This window comes from Chiloscyllium plagiosum, unplaced genomic scaffold, assembly GCF_037043375.1.
Source record: "Chiloscyllium plagiosum isolate Xiang-an unplaced genomic scaffold, Cpla_swu_hap1 HiC_scaffold_35, whole genome shotgun sequence".
Classification (NCBI taxonomy): domain Eukaryota; kingdom Metazoa; phylum Chordata; class Chondrichthyes; order Orectolobiformes; family Hemiscylliidae; genus Chiloscyllium; species Chiloscyllium plagiosum.
The window spans coordinates 21,430,530-21,454,795 of NW_028270173.1; the positions used below are offsets into that span (position 1 = coordinate 21,430,530).

The 24,266-nt window shown below is 40.6% G+C and overlaps 1 protein-coding gene across 1 annotated transcript; it reads left to right on the plus strand.

Annotated features, from left to right (window-relative positions):
- Nucleotides 1-19,745: 19,745 nt before the first annotated feature.
- Nucleotides 19,746-22,665, plus strand: LOC148140432 (galanin receptor 2a-like). Its single transcript, XM_087978870.1, has 2 exons — nucleotides 19,746-19,809; nucleotides 21,800-22,665. The coding sequence occupies exons 1-2, from the start codon at nucleotides 19,746-19,748 to the stop codon at nucleotides 22,663-22,665; spliced, it is 930 nt and encodes a 309-aa protein (XP_087834996.1).
- Nucleotides 22,666-24,266: the final 1,601 nt, after the last annotated feature.

The window sequence follows — 24,266 nt, forward strand, 5'->3', positions numbered from 1 at the left end:
ATGTTTGACTCCATTTCCCAACTTGTTGCCCGCAATCCCCATCAATATCTCGCTGTAAACTGCTGACGTTCCTCTCATAGTCTGCCTTTCCACTTCTGTTTGGGGTCATCTGCAAATTTGGCTATCGTGCATTCACTTTCTTCCTTCAAGCCATTAATGGATACTGTAAAGAGTTGCAGTCCCAGATCCCTGTGGAACCGAATATTCATAGAACGCCAAACTCAATAAAAACCCTTATCCTCAATCATTACATCTTGGCGTGTGGCCAATGCTCTATCCAGAACAATGCACGACCTCCAATAGCATGGGGATCTTATTTAATGGTTGAACCTTCGGTGGCTACCTTGTTGAGGGGATTCTGAAACGTCAAGTAGAACACATCTACAGTTCCCTCTATATCTATTCTGGTTGAGTCTTCCTTAAAACAATCAAATCAATTTGTCAAACAAAATTTCACTTTCAGAAAGCTGTCCTGTCTGCTGGATGAGATTAATATTTTTCAAATATAGTGCTATCCCATCTTTAGTAATTGATTCCAATACTTTTTCAACGATAGATATAGTTATTCTTTGTTCACACCTCCCCCCGCCTTTTTGAATACAGCTGGCATGAAACCGTTAATTCTGGTGCTATTCCAATTCCAAGGATTTTGGGAAATTACACACAATGCGGCATGGTGGCTCATAGGCTAGCACTGCAACCTCACAGCGCCAGAGACCTGGTTTTAAATCCCACTTCAGGTGACTGCATGACTGGCGTTTGCAAATTCTCCCCGTGTCTATGCAGGTCTCCTCTTTCAATCCAATGATATGGAGGTCAAGTGAATTGGCCATGCTCAATTGCCCATAGTGTTAGGTGCATTAGTCAGCGGTAAACTTAAGGGGATGAGTTACTCTTTGGAAGGTCAGCGTGGACGTGTTGGGTCAAAGGGCCTCTTTCCATACTGTAGGGAATCTCATCTCATGCATCCATTATTTATATTCATACCTTTTTTTCATCCGAGGCTGCAAACCATCAGGGCTATGGAACTTATTTGTCTATAACATCATTAGGTTGTCTCATCCTCCTTCTTTAGTGATTGATGTGGGCATCAGTTTCTCCACTATATTCTTTAGAATCAATGACATGTTCGAAGTATCATCCACTGTAAAGTGTGATGCAAAATATCTGTATAAGCGCTCTGCCAGTTCCTGGTACCTTGTGATTATCTCCCCAATTCATTTTCACTCTGATCACTCTCTTCCTTTTTACATATTTAAAAAAGCTCTTACAGTCAGTGTTTATATTCCTTGGTAGCTGGCTCTCAGTTTATTTTCTCTCTCTTTTCAGCCCTCCTTTGCTGACTTCTGAATTTACCTCAGTTTGCAGGCCTGATTTCTGCATCTGTGTGTGCTTTATCTTTCAACTCAATATGCTCTGACCTTCCTTTGTTTAACATGTCGGGTTTATCGCACTTGTGGAATCTTTCCTCCTTACTGGGATATATTTTGTTTTTGCCAAGAGTCATGAATTAGTCCCTTAAATGTCTGCCATTGCAAGCATTCCATCTATCCATCTAGTTCACTGTAGCTAAATCTATTTCATTTCATTGCAATCCTCTTTGTTCAGGCTAAACACAGGTGTTTCCAAAGCAGAGGATGTGTTATGACAAACTGCACTCAAATTGAAACTGATGTTAATGAAGAGCAGGTAAACGCAGCAAATATGCAGGAGATGAATTCGTGGGGTACAGTTGCAAATTGCTGAAACGAAATTCAACGCAGAACCAGCAATAAAAATGTCACAGAACGTTTAACCACTTACCAGGAATTCCAACGATTGCAAGAATGGGAAAGAGAATTTCCATCGGAAGTGCCTGTGATCCCATTTTCAGGTGAAAGCGGAAGCATTCAAAATGAGGCAAAGCATTGAAAGGCATTTGACTTATATAGAAGCCAATCCTCTGGTGAGGGAGTGAGCAGATCTCATTAAACACACTATTCCTAACAAACAAGTCACTGTGCAGCATTTAAAGTGAGCTCTGTGATCCAGAGAGAATCATGGACAATGACTCCCAGCTTCCAGAGGCACTAATCTCTGAGAGAAACACGAGAGACCCAATTATTTTGGCTTAACTTTAATTCGATGCGGAGAGTAAGTTATTCTGACAGGTAGCTACAAAGCATCACGTTTCCGCCGTTTTAATCAACGTGTGCAAGGAGAGGGCTGTGGAGAAACAGAATTGGAACCAAGCCAACTCGCCCAGCGTGAGAGATTGTACAACAGTGTCATGTCAGCCCTCAGTTGTAACTTTCTCATCTTACCCTTCTCTTTCTCTAGTGATCTAATGCATCTGTTGAACAATGGAAAGGCATTCTTAAGAGGCAGTTTGACATAGTATTCGAAAGAACTTTTCGACATGATTTCTATGGCTCACCAAAGTTAATGAAATGAAATACATTGATTGCCAGAGCAGTGATATTACACTTAAAGCTGCTTCAATCAGGACGTTATAACACATTGGTTTAATTCACATTAGCTTTTACCAAAATATCCATTAAAATGTTATTCTTTCCAGCAAAATGAATGGCTTTTATATTATACAGCTGCATTATTAAACTCCCAGAAACTTCATTTCATTTTACACACAGGTTTTCCTAAAGCAAAGAAAGCACGAAAGGATTGTCGTCAATATGAGTAAGTCTGTCAAAAGTCATTTAGGCCATGAGACCTTAAGAAAGTTGAATGTGCACATTTCGAACCTGTGCAGAGACAATACAAGCCTCGGTGTCTCTTTGCACGCTGCAGACATTATTGAAAAACAGCCTTATTTTGGAAAAATAACAGAGTAGCCCTACCCGACCCTGATCCGAACATTAGAGCAAGGGTTGCAAAATAAGGTGTGGTTCAATTAGACAGTGATGGTGAGAACTGATTTCTCTGAAAGGAATGCAAGTTTGGAAATTCTGTGCCTCAAAAAAAATGTAATGTAGAATTCTTACGTTTTTTTTAACCTGTAAGTAGATAGATTTTTGATTATCACTGGGATGAAGATCATCAAGAACATGCTGGAACGTAGACTTCATGTTCAAATCAAATCAAATCAGCCAATGGCAGAGCAAATTCAAAGTGCTGAATGGCTGAGTTTTGCATCCATGTTCACAAGCTCAACCGCCACCTCATATTCTTGCAGTAAAATGACACCATATCAATTTTTCTGGCATCCGCAGTCAGTTTGCAAGGCTTCACAAAATTTGTGTTATTGCTAAAACTAAATGCAATTGTCGGCATAACCTTCAAGTTGTCATAACCCCACTCACTCTCCTGTTTCCAATCAAGTGTTTTTCTTTTCTGCCAAAAAATTCTGGAAGGTGCCACTTTATTGCTGAAATTTAGAATGAACTTCTGAAAGAACTCGTCCATATCACAGAATTTTCCATTTCGTCTCAGGTACAAGATGAAATACCATTTAAGATATTGATAACTAAATATCTGTCTTTTTCCTGTGAATGTTGAAGCATCCAGCGCACATTGCTCAGATTCATGCTTCTTGTGGTCAGAAATTTCACTTCACCCCTGTATTATATCTGCTACCACATTTCCAAAAACGATTACATTTCATTCCACACTGTCCGACTCGAGGAAGCATCTTCGACATTCCTACATGCATCCATTGAAGTAATATTAGACATAGAAAACCTCTTTTTTGGACATTAGGTGGGATACCAATTGCAGTTGTGGGCTTGTACTCAGAGTGGGGTGAATCTGGAAAGGAAATGGCTATTCAAAAATTAGTTGTGCAGTGCAGGGCACATTCCTCCTCAGCTCTTGATAAAATGTATCAGAACAATACAGGCTTTGCATCTTTTATTTTAAAAGGAGTCGATTTTATTGTATTCCCCAAACTGCTGAGTGAAACATCAGGAGCAAGTCGGTCACTGACGTTGACTGATTATATACCTGCTGAATGAGTGAAATCTGATTTTGAGGCAAGCATGCAGATTTCATTCAGTTCCAGCACACAGAGTTGGATTAAAGATTGAAACCTTTTTTTTAAAAGTTGCATTCTTGGCTTAGCTTCAACATATTGTCTAGCTATCACCATTGTTAACAGCTAACCCGAGAAAGCAACTTTTTAAAAAAAATTTTTATGATTTACACATGAAAGAAGTGAAACTATCACTGTATTCTAACAGATGAAAGGCTTAACAGACAATCAATTTTTCAATGTATAATTTCAGTTACATGACACTGTAAATTTTTGCTATAAATTCTGTGTGTTAGGATTGAGCCCTCCACTACCACATGATGAAGGAGCGTCGCTCCGAAAGCGAGTGTGCTTCCAATTAAATCTGTCGGGCTATAATCTGGTGTTGTGTGATTTTTAACTTAGCACTATTGGAGTTTTTGTGAATTCAAGCGTTTCCTCCAACAATCATGTGCAATCAATCAGAAAACAAGAAGGAAAGTCAGTAATAGATCGAAGGCACTTGACTTGAATGAGTTCAGCTCTGGGTACATATTGGCTGACCATTAATGCATAATGCTTCACATCAAGGTTGACACGTGTACGAGACTTTGATAAAAAATTTCAAAGCATTACTTACATTTCGAAACATTGAGTTCGAAAGTAGAGCCACGCGGGATTTTGATTTCCAATCTGTGAAGAAGCCGTGTTTTTACTAAGTGCCAGAAAACCATTATTTTGCCATTTAGTCAAAACAACATTTGTGAGAAATCATCTGACTTAAGATAAGTAATTAGACAAGCTCCCTTGTGAGGTATTTGCTGAAGTCCTTAAAATCAGATTTACGACCTAGCTCAAGGTAGAAGATGAGGGAGCTGAAGGAGATTCAAATCGAAGAGAAAATAGCCACACTGGCAAAACGACATAGAAATTTGAACGTCCCCAGGCCATTAAATGTGGAAAGCAGTTTTAAGCTGTATTAATAGTCCAAGTAGATAGGGCTGGGAAATCTGAGGCTTTTTTTTTAAACAGTGTTAACTTGTGTTTGTGTCTCTTGATGAGAGAGAGGGCGTTAGAGAGAGAACCATACCTGATGAACAAGCATAGGTTACAGAAAGGAATTGCTTGTGACCCGAAAAGTTGAATAAGAAATTAAAGAATGAAGATGCTTCATTAGGTTTGAATACCTACAAAGGATATTGCTGAGAAAAAAAAAGTTGATTTTTATTTGTTGGTAATGATAATACTTGTTAACATTATTTGGAAATCTAAAAATAAGTAGCTCAGAGAATTAATGGTTTTGGAAAGTGAAAGGGACACATCATTTGATCCTGTGAACTGGTGCTATTGAACTGTACATCCTCATTGCTTTCTTGAACCAGGAGCAATCTTCTTTGTTTGTCTGTGTGTGTGAACATAAAGGATTAAGAAGGAGTTGAAAGTTCCAACCAATAAACTCACAAGTTGGTACATCATATTCAGTTTACCTGTGGTTAGAGTTGATTATTCTACAATGATTAGTACTTTTGTATTACGTACAAAAACCTGGTCAGTGCGTTCTGTTGCCCTGAGTTTGTCAGAAAAGGAAACTGAGGACTATTTAGTCATTTATTAAACCTTTAATGTTAGTGTCAGCCTGGAAATGGAAGGATTTATGTATCAGTTCACTTTTGCACGTGACTCATGACAATGCCTCAGTTGATTTCCATTCTGTCATGAAAATATGTTGCCAACTTAATTAAATGAAGTATTGTGATATTTCCAATAAACAATGTGAATTGGTGGCACAAATGGAATAAGTGGGAAGGATATAATGGCCTTTATAGAGACATGGTTTCAGGGTGACTAATTGTGGAAACTGAGGATCTTGGAACAGAGTGTCAAGATGAAGAGTATGAATACATCAGCAATATAAAGGGCAACAATAATTAATTGGAGCTGTTCATAGACTACACACTCGCAATGTTTGTTTGGAAGGATATTAATTAGGAAATGAGAAGTGCATTTTACAATGCAAAAGCAATCCTGTTAGGTGATTATTATGTGAGATAACCTGGGAAAAGTTGATGCATACCAATATGATTGACATAACCTTGCTTTATTTCTTTTCTGGATTGCTTGCTGGTTCAGATTTATTGCCTGTCCATAACTGCCCATGAACTGACCAGTTTAATAGACCAATGCAGATTCAGCCATTTTGCTGTTAGTCCAGAGTCACAGGTATGCCAGATCAGGTTCCTAAAGGATACCAGTGATCCAGATGGGATTTTACAAATAACAGCAAAGATGACAAGGTTGGTATTAGGTTGATATTTATTGAATTGAAATGGTAACATCTGCCATCTTTGGATAAGAATTGCTGATCCCAGAACATTAATATGGGAGCCAGTGTTACTAGTCTGAGGATTTTATCACCACTCTGCTATTTTCTTCTCCAGAACATGCTGAGATGGATTTTCTGGAGCCGTTTGTTGAGGAATCAATCAAGGAAGGGTTTATTTTCCAATTTTACGCCTCACATTAAACGATGAGAAAGAGTCAACTATTAATATTGTTGTAAAATGCTATATTTAACAATAATGACTATTCAAGAGTTAAATTAAAAGCTACACTGATGGAAGAGCAAGATCTCGTGCTAACATCATTAACATATGGCTTTGAGCAAGTATGCATTCCTTTAAAGTAAAAAGACACAAGAGGGAAAGTGAGGTCAGTGAAAGAAGCAAAGGAATTTAAATATTACAAAGTAGAATTGAACTGAAAACATTAAATCTATTTCTCTTTCCAACGTTGCAGTTAGGCCTGTTCAATTTCTCCAGCAGTTTCTGTTTCTAGTTAAGTCAAATATTGCATTTGATCAATACATCACAAAGGTGATGAAAACTTGTAATCCTAAAGATTAGGTGCACTTCAGAATTGAGCAAAGAATGCCCAAGGAAGCAAAAAAAAAGAGTCGAATATTGATTTAAAAAAGCAGGACACATAAAGTTGTGAAACCTTCAACATGTAATAAAAAGTAAATGGTTAGCAGAGACAAAATTGGTTACGGGATTATACATCACAACAAACAGAGAAATGCTAGAATTAAAATCATTACTGTGTGTCTGGCTGCTCAGAAAATGTTACAAGAAATCTCAGAGAAATGACAACTATCAATGAGAATGAAGAACTGAAAGCAATTTAAGAAAAACTCCTGTACAAATCAATGAAGCAGAAGGTTAACAAATCTCTGACATCTGAAATTCTGCATCCCAGTGTTTCAAAAGTGATGTTTAAACAGTTTCTGGACACAGTGCTGATCATCTAGGAAACTGGTTTCTGGAATACAGATTTACAAGATTGCAAATGTGAACCCTTGTTGATAAAAGAATGAAGTGAGAAAACACAGAATGACAAACTTGTTAGCCTGATATGACTGGTAGGGAAAATCCTGGTCGACAATATATTCTGAAAAAAGTATAATTTGACAGATAGAAAATGATGGTCTGATTGGGCTGAGGTCAATGAAATGGAAATAATGTTCAGCAAAGTTTTGGAGCTATCTGAGTCTGTTGCTGGCAGTATAGAGGTGGTGAAGTCAATGCCTTCGTGATACAGTTTCTGCTCTATCATTCCAAAGAAACAGAAAAGGTTTGATGACCTGGGTTCAAATATTGCTACAGCCGATGAGAGAATTTAAAAATCTGAAATTAGGAGTCGACTGATGACATTGAATCCTTTGCCAATAGTGAGAAGATGCTGTGTGATTCACTAATGGCCTTTAGGGAAGTACCTGACTGGTTTACCTGTCTCTGGCCTACATGCAATTCCAGATGGGGTTGATGCATAAGTGTCCTCTGGGCAATTAGGGATGGAGAATAAATGCTGGCCTAGACAGTCACACTCATATCCTGAGAATGAATGAATTTAAAAAAAGTCATTGACATGTCCTCTGATTTTAAAAAGGCACTTGATATAGTTGCGCAGATAAGGTAATTAAACTAAATTGAAGCACTTGGTTGAAGGAGGTGGATTGAGGAATGGTCAGCAGAAACAACACAGACAGGAGAAATGCATGGGACATTCTCAGGTTAGCAGGCCCTGACTGGTTGAGCACCACAAGTAATATTACTTGAGCCTGAGCTGTTCATAATCTCTGCATCACAATTTGGGAACAGACCTAATATTTACAGTTGTGTGGATCACAGAATACGAGGTGGGGATGTGTGCTGTCAGGATAATCAAGAGGCTGCAAAAGGAATTCCACAGACTGAATGAATAGCTAACAATATCCCAAGAGAATGTCATTTCAGTTCGTGTGAGGTTGTCCACTTTGTTAGCAATGATCGAGGTGTGGATTATTTATAAAAAGGCCAAAGATTACAAAAGTCTGATGTCTAAAGGGCAATAGGTGCTCTTGTTTGTAAGACACTGAAAACTAGCATGCAGGCGCCACAAACAATTTGGAAGGCAAATGGTTTGTTGGACTTTAACATAAGATGATGGACGTGAAGAAATAAGGAAGTTGTGCATCAGTAATGTAGAACATTGGCGAGACCACTTGGAATACTTTGTACCATTTTGGTACTCTCAACAAAGGAGAAATAACATATCTTCCCAAAGAGGGTCGCAGATTGATCCCCCAGACTGTTTTCTGGAATATTGCAAACTCCTGTGTGGAAGTTTTGCAAAAACCAGGATTGTATCCTCTTCAATAGGCGAAAGTGAGTACTGCAAATGTCAGAGATGAGAGTCTCGATTGGAGTGGTGCTGGTAAAGAGTTAAGAGTGCTCACAAGGGATAGAGTTTCAGAGTAAGGGAAAGCCATTTAGGACCGACAATAATCGAGCAAGTTCTGAAGCTCTTTCACTTGAAACTGTAGCTTAATGGGACACAGATAGTGGTCTGTTCAGAGCATCTCGCCTTGTTTTAACAAGGAAACCAGATGGAATTCTGGAATTTGCTGCTAAAGGAATAAAACACAAAACAAAACGCACATGCAGCTATGTGTAATCTCTATAAGATAGGTCGCATCAACTTAGTAAGTCCCCTTGGGCAGCATTTGCCAGACCTGTGATCTCCACTAGGTAAAAGTTCCAGGACAGCATATACATGGGAATACCATCAGTGCAAGTTTCTTTTCAAAGCACAAGCCTTCCTGACCTGGAAATGTACTGCTATTCCTTCAATGTCACTTCGTCAAGAATTTCGTTTGTCTCAGCCTATTCTTCAAAATTGGTCTGGTCGCTGCTTCCTTCAGTGATTCTGAAAAACCATCCCACACTTTTGGATAGTGGAAGGTCATCAATTGACTTGGTTTTCAGCAGAACATCTCTAAGTCGATTTCTTCCACATCTCGAACCATCAAAAATTGTTACAGTACATTCTGCGCAAATCCTTTATCATTCTAACTGCCTCTATCAGCACACAATGAAAATGACCTCATTGTTTCCGGTTTCTGGTTCAAAGTTACATGGATTTTTTTTTACCTGGCATTCTCAGAATGCATGTCTTCTGCACCCTCAGAATTAAACCTAACCTGCCAATGTGGCTCCGAAGTCCATAGAAAACTTTGCAGTTGTGGTCTCACTAATGACTGGTTCACTATTAGTCCCACCATTTTTGGTGTTTGAACCATGATGGTCACATGTGTTATAACACACTTCTGAAATAGATAGGTCTTGGCACAAATTTTATTGATCAGAGTCAGGGGCACTACCAGTGCACCACTTGACCCTTATCTTCATATTTACTGCATACCCTGTACATCGCCTCCCCCACCTCACTTCAATTTATTCAAATCCTTTGTGGATTGCACCGATAATTTCAAGAAAAAAGGACAATGTTCAACGTCAGTTGCTCTATTAAAATTACCATCTTGTATTTTGTTCAGTGGGGTAAATGGGCATCACTGGATATGTTGGCATTAAGAATTTTTTTTCCCAAAAGGACATTAATTCTTCGATGACAATTGACACTCACTCTTGCCGGGCAGTGAGAGAATTCAACAGCAGCATCAGGGGAATTGGAAGAAACATGTTTGAGATGTTGATGAGGCACCGATGAGCTGGCCAGGCCGGTGAATTGAGATAACCAGTGACTGTGCGGCAGCCCCACTGTACATTGTTCAGAGCGTGAGTGGGCTCATAGCGAAAAGGCAAGGGAATGTTGACCATAATGTTAAGAGCGCTCACAATGGACATGACTACGCTGGCTATTCTTTCAGTGCAACATCTCGCCTTCAACTTGTTGCAGCAAATTGCTACAAAACGCTCAAAGGTGAAGGCGATGGTAAACCAGATGGTGAGCTTGAGGCTCAGACGTTGCAGGAGAGCACTGAGTCGGCACGCAGGAGTGCAGTTCATCAGCCAGCTCGGGAAATTATACCTGAAGATCTGGCTCACAATCACATTGAAGACAAGGACCATCAGATCTCCTGTTGCCGTAGCAGTCATGTAGCGAATTATACCTTTGGAAAGGCCACAGTTCCCTTGGGAAAGAATCAACACTGTCATCAGGTTTTCTGAAAAAATAGAATCCCAATTATCACATGTATCAAAATGCCGATCAGAAATGGGCAAAGACAAGGCCTGGAATTACAGAAAGAGGGTTGTTCAAGATTGTGGGCTGCTTCCTGGTGATGCTCGACTTGTACATCAATGAACAAAACTGACATCTTAGTGGCAACACATTATCTCTCTCATAGAAGTATTCTGAAGGTGAATTCTGGAGTAGAATAGAATTCACTGTCACTTTGCACACCTTGGCCTGCCTATTCCAAGCAAATAAATATTGCTGCTTTAGAAGCTTGGAGAAGGTTCATTTACCTTATTCCAGGGATTAAAATATTTTGCTGTGAAGAAAGGTTATGCTTCACCCATGTAAGTTATTAAGCAGACAGGATAAGATGGATCACTAGAAATATACTCCTCTTCATGGGACACTTTGGGATACAGTTTAGTAATAAGTAGTTCCCCTTATCAAATAGAGATAAGGACATTTCTATTCTCTTAGAGGGTGTTTCGTATTTGGAATGCTCTTCCTCTGAAGGTAGTGGGACTGTGTCGGAAGGACTGAGTTGGATTGTTTTGATCACACAAGGCATTCAAAGGCTATGGAATGCAGGCAGAAGTCTGGATCTTATTCTCATCAATAGTACTCCGACTGAAATTTGGAAAGGTGTCAAAGGGCCACATTGCCTATTTCTGTTCCGAATTCATAGATATCTGTATTCCTCTCCTTTGGCTAACTTTCGTCAAAGAAGGTGTATTTCTGAGGTGTCTCATATGTATGGAACTACCATCAACATTTTCTCTATGTCAGTCCTGAAAAGTACATGTGGACTCTGCCCCCACACCTCTCGCTATGGCAAGGCGTTCCAAACATTCACAATCCTCTCGCGAGAAGAAATTTCTTCTCATCTACGAATTAAGTTGACACTCCTTTTTTCTGAGACTGTCCCCTCTGGGACATTTCAAAACAGAACAGGCAAGGAAAATGTCGCAACATCTTTCAAGCACTTCCCAAAGATTTCAAGGATTTTCATGATGGAATTGAACATTTCTATTCGAAATGTTTGTTGTCCTAATTTCTGGTGAAGCCAAAGCACACTCTGATGAGAGGAAAGCATTCTCTCACCATTCACCCTGTCAATTACCTTAGAAATCCGATATGTCTCAATGAGATCAACTTTAATTCTTCTAGATTCCAGTGAGTAGACTTCCACGCTAAGCTTTACCTATGTATTAACTTTATATGCTTCATTCTGAAGTAAAACCAAGATGTTTTGAATTCCCGCTTTCTGCAACTCTTCTCCATTTAAATAAAATTGTGTCCTTTGTTCTCCCTTCCAAAATGAACAACTTCACTTTGATCTACGTTATACTCCAGTTTCTGACATTTTCCCCACTTACTTAACTGATCAACATCTTTCTGTAAACTGCTTGTATTCTTCTCTTAATCTGCCTTTTTCACTTATGTTTGGTATCGTCTGCAAATTTGGCCATAGAACATTCACTTCCTTCCTGCACATACTTAATATATTTGTATAATTCCTAACCCTGCAGAACCGGACGAATCCTTTGCCCCATTCATTGTTTCCTTTCCATCAGCCATTTCTCTATCCATACTATTATGCTGCCTTCAGTTCAGTAAAATGTTATCTTATAACTTAACCGTTTGTGAGGGACTTCATTGAGTGCTGTTTCATTGTCCAAATCCAACGCATCTCCTGTTTCCACTCCATCCAATCTGGTTGAGACATCCTCAGAAATTTCAAGCAATGCATTAGACACGAGTTCCCTTTCATGAAGCTGTGCTGACTCTGCTTGATAAAATCTTTGTTTTACAAATGTGCTGTTATCCCAACCTTATTAATTCATTCCAATATTTTTTCAATGATACATATGTTTATTCACTTTATGCCTCCCTCACTTTTTCAACACGAGTGTCACGTTGTCAGTTTTCTAAATCTCTGGCATTCTGGACATGCCAAGATGTTTTTGTGAATTACAGGCAACGTTGAGGTTTACAAAATCATGGAGGGTATAGACAGAGTGGATAGAGACAAGCTTTTTCCCAGGGTGAAGGATTCACTTACGAGAGGTCACGCTTTCAAGGTGAGAGGTGGAACGTTTAAGAGGGATACATGTGGTACGTGCTTCACACAAAGGGTGGTGGGCATTTGAAACGTGTTGCCAGCAGAGGTGGCAGAGGCACGGTCGATTCATTTACGATGCGTCTGGACAAATGCATGAGTATGTGGGGAGCAGAGAGATACAGATGCTCAGAAATGGACTGACAGATTTAAACAGGCTTGGAGAGCTTGGAGGGCCTGGGGGCTGTAAATTGCCTTTGTTCTTTGCCTCTACTATCTCTGTAGCTAACTCTTTTAGGTTGCTGGGATGCAAGTCGTCAATGTCAGAAACCTTTTTTGCCTTGAGGGCCATTAGTTTTTCGAATACTCCTCTCCCAGTGATGATGAAATGACATGACTGCTCTACCATATCCTTGAGCATTCATGAGATGTTCGAAATATTCTCCACCGTAAAGATTGATGCAAAACGTTGATTTAAATCATTTACCATTTGTTGTTTTCTTTATTTAAGTGAAACACAGTTGTTTCAAACCCTCAGTCATCTGGGACTGGACTGATCAACTGAGGCTGAAAGCAAAGGTAATGAAGAGATGGCAAACTCAGCAATAAGCAGGAGTTCCATTTGGGGGACACTGGATAAAATTGCAGACACCCAAATCAAATCAGAACACACAAGAAAAAGGTCGTAGCGGCTTCAAATCACTTACCAGGAATTCCAAAGACGGCAAGAATCAGAAAGAGAATTTCAAGTGGAAGCGCCTGTGGTCCCATTTTTTGGTGAAAGCAGAAACAGTCAAAATGAGGCAATGCATTTAAATACACTCAATTTATACACAAGTCTCCATCCTCAGGGAGAGTGTGAACAGATATCATTAAACACACAAATTCGAACACAGACAGTAATTAAGGCGAGGAGCCTGGGGCTGGTAGTGCGGGCATCTCCTGTTCTCCCATTTAGGGCTCCACATCCCTGCATCATTTCTCCATTTACCACTCTTGCATAGATCCTCTTTTCGTTCTCAACTCTTCTACTGAATATTATCCTGCTCCAGTTCTCTAACTTGATGCACCAATTCTCTAATTTACTGGCACTGGCATCAATTATTGAGACCCCGTATCAATTCTCTCATTTAGTTGTTCCCTGATACAATGCATATACTTTTTTCCTTTAGTGGGGAGCTGAACAGAATCTCCAATTTAAAGATGGTTCCAACATTTCTCCTTTGCACTGATTCTGTGCTCCCATCCTCCCATGCTCTGATCCAATTCTTTAATATATTATCAAACCCAGCAATTTTCGAATGTGAACAATGTTCAAAATCTCCCATTTACTGATGCCCAATAATTCTCCCATTTATTCATACCCCTATTCTTCCATTTACTGATGCCTAGAACAATTCTGCAACTTGGGAGTGCCCTACTCTAATTCTTCCATTTACTGGTGGCATGTCCCAACTCTCCAGTTTAGTTCCACTGTGCGCCAGTTTTTCCAATTCGTATTTCCCTGCAGCAATTCTCCCACTTAGTGCCAGAATTCTCTAATTTTAGCGTCACCTATATCAAATTTGCAAATAATGGAACCTACAAATCCTTCCTTTTTTGGTGAATTGTACCAACTCTCCCATTTAGTTATTCCCTGTCACACATTTTCTGTATAATGGTGCCCTGCACAAATTGCCTCATTTAGTGGTGCCCTGCATCGAATCTCCACTTTACTGATCCTTTGCAACATTTCTCCGACTCACGGAATTCCTGCATGTGTTCTCCTATTTACATGAGCTGTTATTACCACCCTGCACCAATTCTCTTATTTTCTGACACCATATACCAATTCTCCAATTCACTGTTGCTCTACACCAATTCCCTCATTTCCTGATGTCCTGAACAAGTTCTCCACTCAGTGTTGTCCTATACCAAATATTAGTGATGTCCCAGCCCAACTGTCCCATTTAGCGGTGCCCTAGTCTAATTCTCCCATTCAGTATCAACCTACCCCAATTCTCCTATTTAGTACCACGCTGCATCAATACTCCCAATTCATCCTACTCTGCATCAATTCTCCCATTTAGGGCGAGACAGCAACAATTGTCCCATTTAGTGCAACACTGCCCTATTTCTCCCATTTAGTGCGATAACACCCGACTTCACCCACTTCGTGCTACGCCACCCCAATTCTCCCATTTATAGCTACATGTTCGAAGTCTCCCATTTCGTGCCACATTGCTCCAATTCTCCCATTTTGCATGACACTGCCCCAATTATCCCATTTAGTGCTTCATTGCATCAAGTATCAGTATTCAATATTGTTTTATCCACATTCTCTCTTTTACTCGGATACACATCTTCAACACAATGGTGCCCTGCTCAATGTTTTTTTTTCATTCAGTGGTGCGCTACGTGGAGTAAAGTGGTGCTTCTTTGCAAGATTTCTCCATCTCACTGAATCCATGCCTGTGTTCTCCAATTTATCTGTGCTCTTATTACCACCCTGCACCAATTTTCTCATTGACTGATGCCATGCACTAATTCTCCAAATCCCTGTTGCCCAACACCAATTCCCCAATTTCCTGATGTCCTGAACAAGTTCTTGACTCGGTGTTGCCCTACATCATATATTAGTGATGCCCCAGCCCAATTGCTTCATTTCGGTGTGGCCTACTCTCATTCTCCCATTCATGATTGACATTCCCCAATTCTCCCATTTAGTGCTATACTGCACCCATTCTCCCATTTTATCCTAATCTACATCAATTCTCGCAGTTAGTGTCAGAATTTTCTCATTTTAATGTTACATATATAAAATTCCCAATAATAATCCTGCACAAATTCCATCTTTTGAGGTGAACTGTACCAGCTCTTCCATTTGGGTATTCCCTGACACACATTTTCCACGTAATGGTGCCCTGCTGAAATTGTTTTCATTTGGTGGTGCCCTGTATTGAGTCTCCACTTTACTGCAGATTGGAAAATTGGAGAACTGGTACATGGCATCAGTAAATGAGAAAAATTGGTGCAGGGTGGTAATAACAGCACAGATAAATGGAAGAACACAGGCATAGTATCCGTAAGTCGGAAAAAAGTTGCAAATGAGCACTCCATGTAGGGCACCATTAAATGAAAAAAGAAACGTTGAGCAGAGCATCATTTTGTTGAGGATGTATACCAGAGTAACAGAGAGCATATCAGCAAGACAATACTTAATACTGACGGTTGTTGCAATTTCACACTAAATAGGGAGATTGGCGCAGTGTCTCACTAAAAGGGATAACTGGGGCAGTATTACCCAAATGGGAGAATTGGTGCATTACAGCACAAAATGGGAGAATTGGGGCAGTGTCGCACGAAATGGGAGACTTCGATCGTGGAGCCTAAGAGGCGCACAAAATGGGAGAATTAGAACAGTGTCACTCAAAATGGGAAAATTGGAGCAATGTCGCACGAAATAGAGGATGTGGGGCAGTGTAGCAATAACTGGGAGAAATGGTGCAGTTTAGCTCTAAATGGGAGAATTTGGGCATTGTGGCACTAAATGGGAGAATTGAGGCAGTCCAGCCCTAAATTGCAGCATTGGTGCAGAATAGGGTGGATGGGGAGAATGACTGCAATGTAGCACTAAACAGGAAAATTGGGTAAGGTAAATACTGAATGGGAGAATTGGAGTAGCGCACCCCGAAATGGGACAATGGGCTGGGCCATTACTAGCATTTAGTGCAGGGCAACACTGAGTGGAGAACTTGTTCAGGACATCAGGAAACGGTGAAATTGATGTTGAGAAAAAGTGAATTGGAGAATTGGTTCATGGCATCAGTAAATAAGAGAATTGGTGCAGAGTAGTAATAAGAACACACACAAATGGGAGAACTCACGCATGGAATCCGTAAGACGGAGACATTTTGCAAAGTAGCGGTAAAGTCGAGATTCGATGCAGGGCACCACGAAATGAAAACCAATTGAGCAAGGCACCATTATGTGGAAAGTGTGTGTCATGGAATAAGTAAATGGGACAGTTGATACAGTTCACCACAAAAGGCGGGATTTGTGCAGGATCAGTTTTCGGAATTCGATATTGGTGACGCCAAAATTAGAGAATTCTGACACTAAATGCGGGAATTGGGGCAAAGTAGAACTCAAAGGGATAATTGGGTCGTGTAGCATTAAATGGGAGAATTGGCTCAGAATAGGTTGAAATGGGAGAATGGGTGCAGTGCAGCACGAAATGGGAGAATTGAGGAAGGTCATTACTGAATGCGAGATTGAGAGTAGGGCATCCCTAAACGGGACAATTGTGCTCAGGCATCACTAATATTTAGTGTCGGGCAACACTGAGTGGAGAACCTGTTCATGACATCAGGAAATGGGTAAGTTGGTGTTGGACAACAGGGAATTGGAGAATTAGTGCATGGCATCAGTAAATAAGAGAATTCTTGCAGAGTGACAATACCAGCACATGTAAATGGGAGAATACAGTCTGAGAATCCGTAAGCCGGAGGAATGTTTGAAAGTTGCACCATTTTACTCTACGTAGGGCACCACAAAATGGAAAATAAACCATTGAGCTGGGCACCATTGTGTTGAAGATGTGTATCAGAGTAAAAGACAGAGTTTGTGCAAGATAATACTCAACACTGAGATCTGGTTCAATGTAGCAAATGAATGGGAGAACTGGGACAGTGTCCCGCGAAATGCCAGAATTAAGACAGTGTCACGCTAAGTGGGAAAATTGTGGCAGGGTAGCACTAAATGGATCAGTGTAGCATTGAAGGGGAGAATTAGTGCAGCTTCACTCTAAATGGGACTCTTTGGGCAGAGTAGCACTAAATGGGAAAGTTGGGGCAGTGTTGCACTGAATGGGAGAGTTGGGGAAATGTAGCACTGAATGGGAGAGTTGGGGAAGAGTTGCACTGAATGGAAGAATTGGGGCAGTGTTGCACTGAATGGGAGAGTTGGGGCAGTGTTGCACTTAATGGGAGAGTTGGGGCAGAGTTGCACTGAATGGGAGAGTTGGGGTAGTGTTGCACTGAATGGGAGAGTTGGGGCAGAGTTGCACTGAATGGGAGAGTTGGGGCAGTGTTGCGTGAAATGGGAGAATTGAACAATGTAGCAATCTACTCAGCATTCGGGGCCCAACAACTAGCGACAAGATCCTCCACGACTGTAACTACCTCGAGTAGAATTCTCGACATTTCTTGGAGGACAAAGGCACCAATTCTCACTTTGCGGCATCTCCCAAACAAACCAAGTTTCATCAGCACATGGTTTTCCAAAATAATGGACTGCTGGTGGAAACCCCTGAGAGCTGTTCAAGAGAATATAACTGGTGTGGTTCAGCCTGAGTCACCTTTCTCTGACCTTACAGTGGCATACCTTTTCAAGTGTAGACTCGTAATTATCACCAATTCCTGGAAAGTGGAGGACCTTGTCGCACTCACAATATTTCTCTTCGTGTCCTCTTCCTCCCCGTCTTTCCTGAAGCCACCAGGTTACTCCTTTCGTCGTTATTGGATCACTCCAGCCGTGCCATCCAATATCCAATGTTTTTTTTTCTATCATTTCAGGTGTTCTTCATTTGAAAAATAAAGACAATCAGCTCCTTTTGAAATAAAGAATCAAAGCCTTCATTCTTGTGAACATCTTTATCAAGAGTTGAGGTAGAATAACAAATGTGTAACAATGATGGTTTTAATACCCATTTCCTTTCCAGATGCGCTGAATTCTGAGAATTCCTCAGACATTTCAACGCTACAATCGATATCCCACTGAATGTTAAAAAAATGAGATGTTCTGTTCCTAGCATCATTTCAATGGATAGATGTTAGTTTCTTCACATAATTTTAAGATCAGGAGCTTTATGACTTTTGCATTCTCCCATTTGCTCCAGAAAGGTCCTTCCAAACAAAAGGTATTCTATCCCTCCAATCTCCTTCTGAATTCCCCTCATGACCAAGTCCAAATACCAGACATCATTGGCTTCCGTCAAAACTCCAGCATCTTGGGTCTTTGAGACTTGACTTGACACTTGACAAAATCGACATATGGCGGATGTTTCCTCACATGGGGAAATCTGGGTGGAGAGATAACTGCTTTCTGATTTGTAGTAGAAAATTTAAAACAGAGATCAGGAGAAATTTCTTCCTGCAACGGTCATGATTCTATGGAATGTGTGTTGGATGCTGGAACATTGAGTGAATTTAAGAATGATGTTGGCAGATTGTTATTTAGTAATAGATGAAATGATTATGGTTTTCTTAGTCCCTATGGCGAAATGCAAAATCCGGTGATATGTTGACGTGAATATATTTTATCAGTAGTTGATTCTGAACTGCAGAACTGCAGTGGCTCCTTCCTGAAATGTATTGAACAAAGGGAAAAAAAACATTGAATGAACACAGGAATGTTTAAAGCATTATTTATCTTCTGGGGAGATATTGTGGGGAACGAAATGAATTTTTGGGACTTTAAAACTTGAGCTGTCTTGCATAAAATAATTTATTTGCCTGAGAGAACAATATTCCAAAAGAAACTTCGTTTTAAATCGATTTTGTTGCTGACAATGTGAGTTTAGATCTCCTAGTCTAAACAGACTTAAGTAAAATGTGTTTTATATGTCAACCATTGTAATGTATAACTGTATATTGTATATGCTGTCACTGCTGTCGATGAATACGATCGAAATCACGTTTAAAACAATCTTTCTGTTCGAAAATGAAAATGGCTGTAAAAAACGTTTTTTTTTCATTTTTCCCAGAATGCAATAACTAAAAAGAGAAAGACTATGGTGAGACTAGAAATGTGTAACTAAGGGCTCACGTCGCACATTTGTAGGATCACTCTGGATGGGTTAGAAGGCCTGGATTCAACTCTGACTTTGTCCAGAGCCGTGACGTTGCACAGGTTGACTTAAAAGTCTAAAACTTGGTGATTTGCATCCTCCTCTTGAACTAACCACCTCTCCGTGCCTGGTAAAAGTTGAGCTGAAGCATTCAGGTCTTGAATGACCTCCTGAGAATTAAGAGCTGTGGAGCCTGAGAGAACTGGTCCTGATCCTCGGGGGATAATACAACTCACTGTAAATGCTGCGCAGTTAAGCGAGATGTTAACTTGTTCGTTAGAAAGAGCATGTTTAATGAGATCTGTTTACTGTTTCACTGGAGGATTGGCTTGTGTATAAATTACGTGTGTTTCAGTGCATTAACTCATTTGGACTCTGTCTGCTTACACCTGAAAATGCGAGTGCAGGCGCTTCTAATAGAAATTCTCTTTCCTGTTCTTGCAATTTTTGGAATTCCAGGTAAGTGATTAGAAGCTGCTGTGACATTTTGCTTACCTCTTCTGTTTTAAATTGAATCTTTGCAATTTGATATTCACTCCGAATTGAACATTTGGTTTCTGCTGAGTTTTCCTTTCTTTTAATTACCATTGATTTCGGTTTGAGTCCAGTTTGTCCTGTCCTAGCTGACTGAATTGGAAACAACTATGTTTGAAGTAACGAAATTAAACGGTAGAGGAGTTAAACGTTTATTTTCCATCAGTCTTGACGTTGGATGAAACTTTTAAGATCCCAAAATTACGAGGAATGAGGTAGAGGGAGTAAGTCAGAAGACCACCATTTAAAGAGGAGTATTTCACGAATTGATATATTTTTGGCAAATAACGTTCCTGCCTCTGATGACTTGCAACCTTGCATTCTGAAATAGGTCGGTGCAGAAATAATGTCTGCATTATTATTGTGGAGAAGTTGCACAGGCATGAAAAAACTGTCAATGCATCATCCTATTCAAAAGGAAGGACAGCAAAATGCGGGTAGCTAGATCAATTGAGAAAGCATTGGAATCGGGTAATTACGAATGGGATAACAGAACATTTAGAAAATCTTAATGTCATCAAGTGGAATTTTGTAGACGATAGCAAACTATATGGAAAGGCACATTTTGAGAGGGATACAAACGTGTTTTCAGGCAGATATTGATAGATAAAGTAAATGAGCAAAATCTTGCAAATGCTGTATAATGTAGGAAGATGTCAAGTTGTTCATTTGAAAAGGGAGAAAAAGCAATCGAGTTTTATTTAAATGGTGACACGCATCAGGAAGCAGGTACACAAAGGGAAATGGGGCCTTCAGAAATACAAAAACACAGAAAATTAGCAAACAGGAACACGTTGTGATAAGGAAGGCGTGTGGAATTCTGGACTCTTATTTCAAGAGCGTTGGAGTACAACAGTAGGGAAGTCTTACTGCAAGTTCCATGCAGCTCTGAGAATAGATTTGGAACACTGTGAGCAATTTCGTCCAGTAACAAAGGAAATACATTTTCATCTGGCACAATTCATACGAGGACAATTAGGATGATCATAGGGATGGAAAGACTATCTTATGGTCATAAATTCAACAGATTTGGAGTCTACTGTCTGGAGTTTAGAAGAATGAACAGTGATCCAATTGAGACATATCAGATTCTTAAGGACCTTGACAGGGTAAATGCTGAGACGATGTTCCCCTAATGGGAGAGAGCTTTGGCTGTTTCTGCTTAAGCAGAAAAGGGGATCATAAACAATTGGAACAGAAATTCTCGATCTCATCCTTGCAATCATTAAAATGAGTCATCAATGGCTGACAGTTATTCTGCCTGGAAACCATAGCCTTCCACTCCCTTGTGTATTCAAATCTGTCTAACTCAATCTTATACGCCAACATCCCATTACCTTCAAGGAAACAGAATTGCACTCTTCAACCACTCTCTCGGAGAATAATACATTTCTTACCTTCGTTTGAAAAAGGAACCAGTTGATTCTGATACCGTGTCCCCTCGGCTTAATCACTGTAGTCGAAGGAAAATATCTCTTTTTGTGTTCCACTTTGTCTCGTCCCCGCAAGATCTTATATGTTTCAATGAGATCACCTTATATTCTTCCAGACTCGAATGGAGATGGGCATAACCTCACTTCAGCCAACAAGACCTTAATCGCAGGAATGTGGCAAGTGATCCTTCTCTGAGTAACTTCTAAAACTTCTATTTGTTTTCTTGAAATCAGGACAGCAATCGGTGCAAAGTGATATACCAGTCCTGAAATTACCCTTTGATTATTTCCATGGCACAGACAATGTATTGCTAATGAGATTTCACTGTCTTCCATTGAAGTTCACGTCTAGCATTGCCAGCAGCACATCAGTCTTGTGTAATCCAAGACCTCATCGCTGCACATCTCTGGGTGTTTTGGTACATCTCACGATTTGATCTTCTTCACAGCAAACCTGATGACAGTGCTGATTCTTTCCCAAGGGAAGTGCGGCCTTTCCAAAGGAATCACTCACTACATGATTGCCATGGCAACAGGAGATATGATGGTCCTTGTCTTCAACGTGATTGTGAGCCAGATCTTCAAGTATCATTTCCCGGATTCACTGCTGAGCTACACCCCCGCCTGCCGACTCAGTGCCTTCCTGCAAGGGTTCAGCCTCCAACTCTCCATCTGGTTTACCATCGCCTTCACCTTTGACCGCTTTGTAGCAATTTGCTGCAACAAATTGAAGAGGAGGTTTTGCACTGAAAGAAGTGCTAACGTGGTCATGTTCATTGTGAGTGCTCTTAGCATTCTGGTCAACATTCCCTTGCCTTTTCGCTATGAGCACACTCATGTTCTGAACAATGTACAGTGGGGCTGCCGCACCATCACTGCTTACCTCACTTCACCGGCCTGGGCAGCTCACCAATGGCTCACCAACATCTCAAACATGTTTCTTCCTATTCCCCTGCTCCTGCTGTTGAACACTCTCACCGCTGGCCACATCCTAGCAGCCAGCAGAGTTCGCCGGGCTCTGAAGGACAGCAGCAATGGTGCTGGGGAGATGGGCAGAGATCCCGAGCTGAAGAGCAGGAGGACCTCCATCATTCTGCTCTTCACCATCTCTGGCTGCTTCATGGTGCTGTCGGTACCCATCACTGTCATCCATATCTGCGTCAGCTTTGCCCACATTACGTCTCTCCAAGTTTCAAGCTCACTCTATGTGGCAATCAGGGCAGCGTTCCTGCTGATGTGCACCAGCTCCTGCACAAACACTTGTATTTATGCACTGACGCAGAGGAGATTCAGAGAGGTGGTGAAGAACTTGCTGAAATCTCCTTATGCTCTACTCAGAAAGTTATGAAAATAATTTATATTGATGGGGGGAGTTGGTGGTTTAATGATAACCTCACCGGGCCAGCATTCTAAAACCCAAACTCATATCCTGGGGACATAGGTTGAAATTCCAACGTGGCAAATGATGAATTTTCTGTGCAAATAGCGCGAGCCTAATGTTGATTATGTCGCCATTCATGATTAACATGCGGGAAAATTAATTGTCTTCAAAAATTGATTGTCTTTCGGCAAGAACCTCTGACGGCTTTTAAGCATGTCCATTGTATATGTGATGTCCGATCCACAGCCATGTCGATCTCAGAGCATTAGGATTTAGTCTTATCTGCCCTTTGGGAAAATGCCAACCTTGGCAGGGATGCCCACATTCTGGAATGAACAAAATAAAATACGTCATTATTAATCAAGTGACTGATATTTTACTGTGTCTTTCGTGATGATACTGCTGCCTTAACAGGGTTCTGTCGTCCTTGTATCTTTTATTCAAACGGGATTTTGAAAGGCTGAGGTTCTGATGCTTCTCTCTAACATCTCTCCCGTAAGAACCTGTAGTTTGAACTAAACGTTTCTTTCCAAGGGCTGTTTTTATGGGGTTGTTGCAGCAAATTGGAACAGCTCCTTTGTTAAGTTGTGGGGAGTATCGTGTTGGTTCGGTTGTCCAATTATATTTCAATTTGTGTTTCATTCGGTGGTGTGTAAATAAATTGTTTTACTTGAAGCCAAGTGGTTTGACCAGGTGCATCAAAGCTGGAATATGTACCTTACATCTGCCTAAAACAACTGGAAGAGTTAGACTATGGGCAACCTTCGTGAAATGTTTTGGGAGGTTCTAACCTGGTATTCTTCACTTTTCATTCTGAATTATACAGACAGATAGAATGCTGAAGGGTTGGACCAAGTGGATAGAATCAATGGTTAGTATGTCCAGAGGACTGGAGATCGATGTAGAGAGGAGATGGAAGTACTGCTGGATGAATTCACAACAACATTGTGACCCGAGTCCATCAAAACTACAGATGGCTTTTTCATGGGTACTGACGACAGCAGCGTCCAGGCCAATATTGAACAACGGCCTTAGTCTGTGACAAGAAGACTTCTTGACACAGTGACAGTGAAGTATTGGCAATATATTTCCAAGTCACGGTGATGTGTGGTTTGAATGGGGACCAGCGGTGGTAGCGTTCCATTGTGTACGCTCTCCTGTCCATGTAAATGGTAGACACCACAAGCTGGGAAGATGCTATGCCAGGAGCCTGGATAGGTTGTTGAATTGCATCTTATGTCGGGTACACATTGCTGCATATGTGCGTTGGCAGAGGGATCGGATGTTAAAGGCATTAGATGGTGCATCAATACTGTGCGTGTCTTGCTACGTATGAGCATATAGCGGAAGAGGGGGTCGACTTTGGATAGATGTGAGCTAGTACATTTATGTGACACAGACCAAGTTAGGAATTGCAGGGTTAATGGTTGGGAACTGGTGAGTGTTGTCGAGCGGAGTGACCTCGGAAGGCAGGTGCATAGTTTCTTCAAAGTTGTACATTGGAAAACAATTGTAAAGATATTACTGAGATTGGAGGGAAAGACGATCAGCAGCAGCTGGATATGTCG

Excerpts from the sequence above, each read along its gene's own strand:
- LOC148140432 (XM_087978870.1), top strand. The coding sequence starts at position 19,746 with ATGCGAGTGCAGGCGCTTCTAATAGAAATTCTCTTTCCTGTTCTTGCA. Across the intron at positions 19,810-21,799 it reads TGCAATTTTTGGAATTCCAG|GGAAGTGCGGCCTTTCCAAA; the intron begins GTAAGTGATTAG and ends TTCTTTCCCAAG.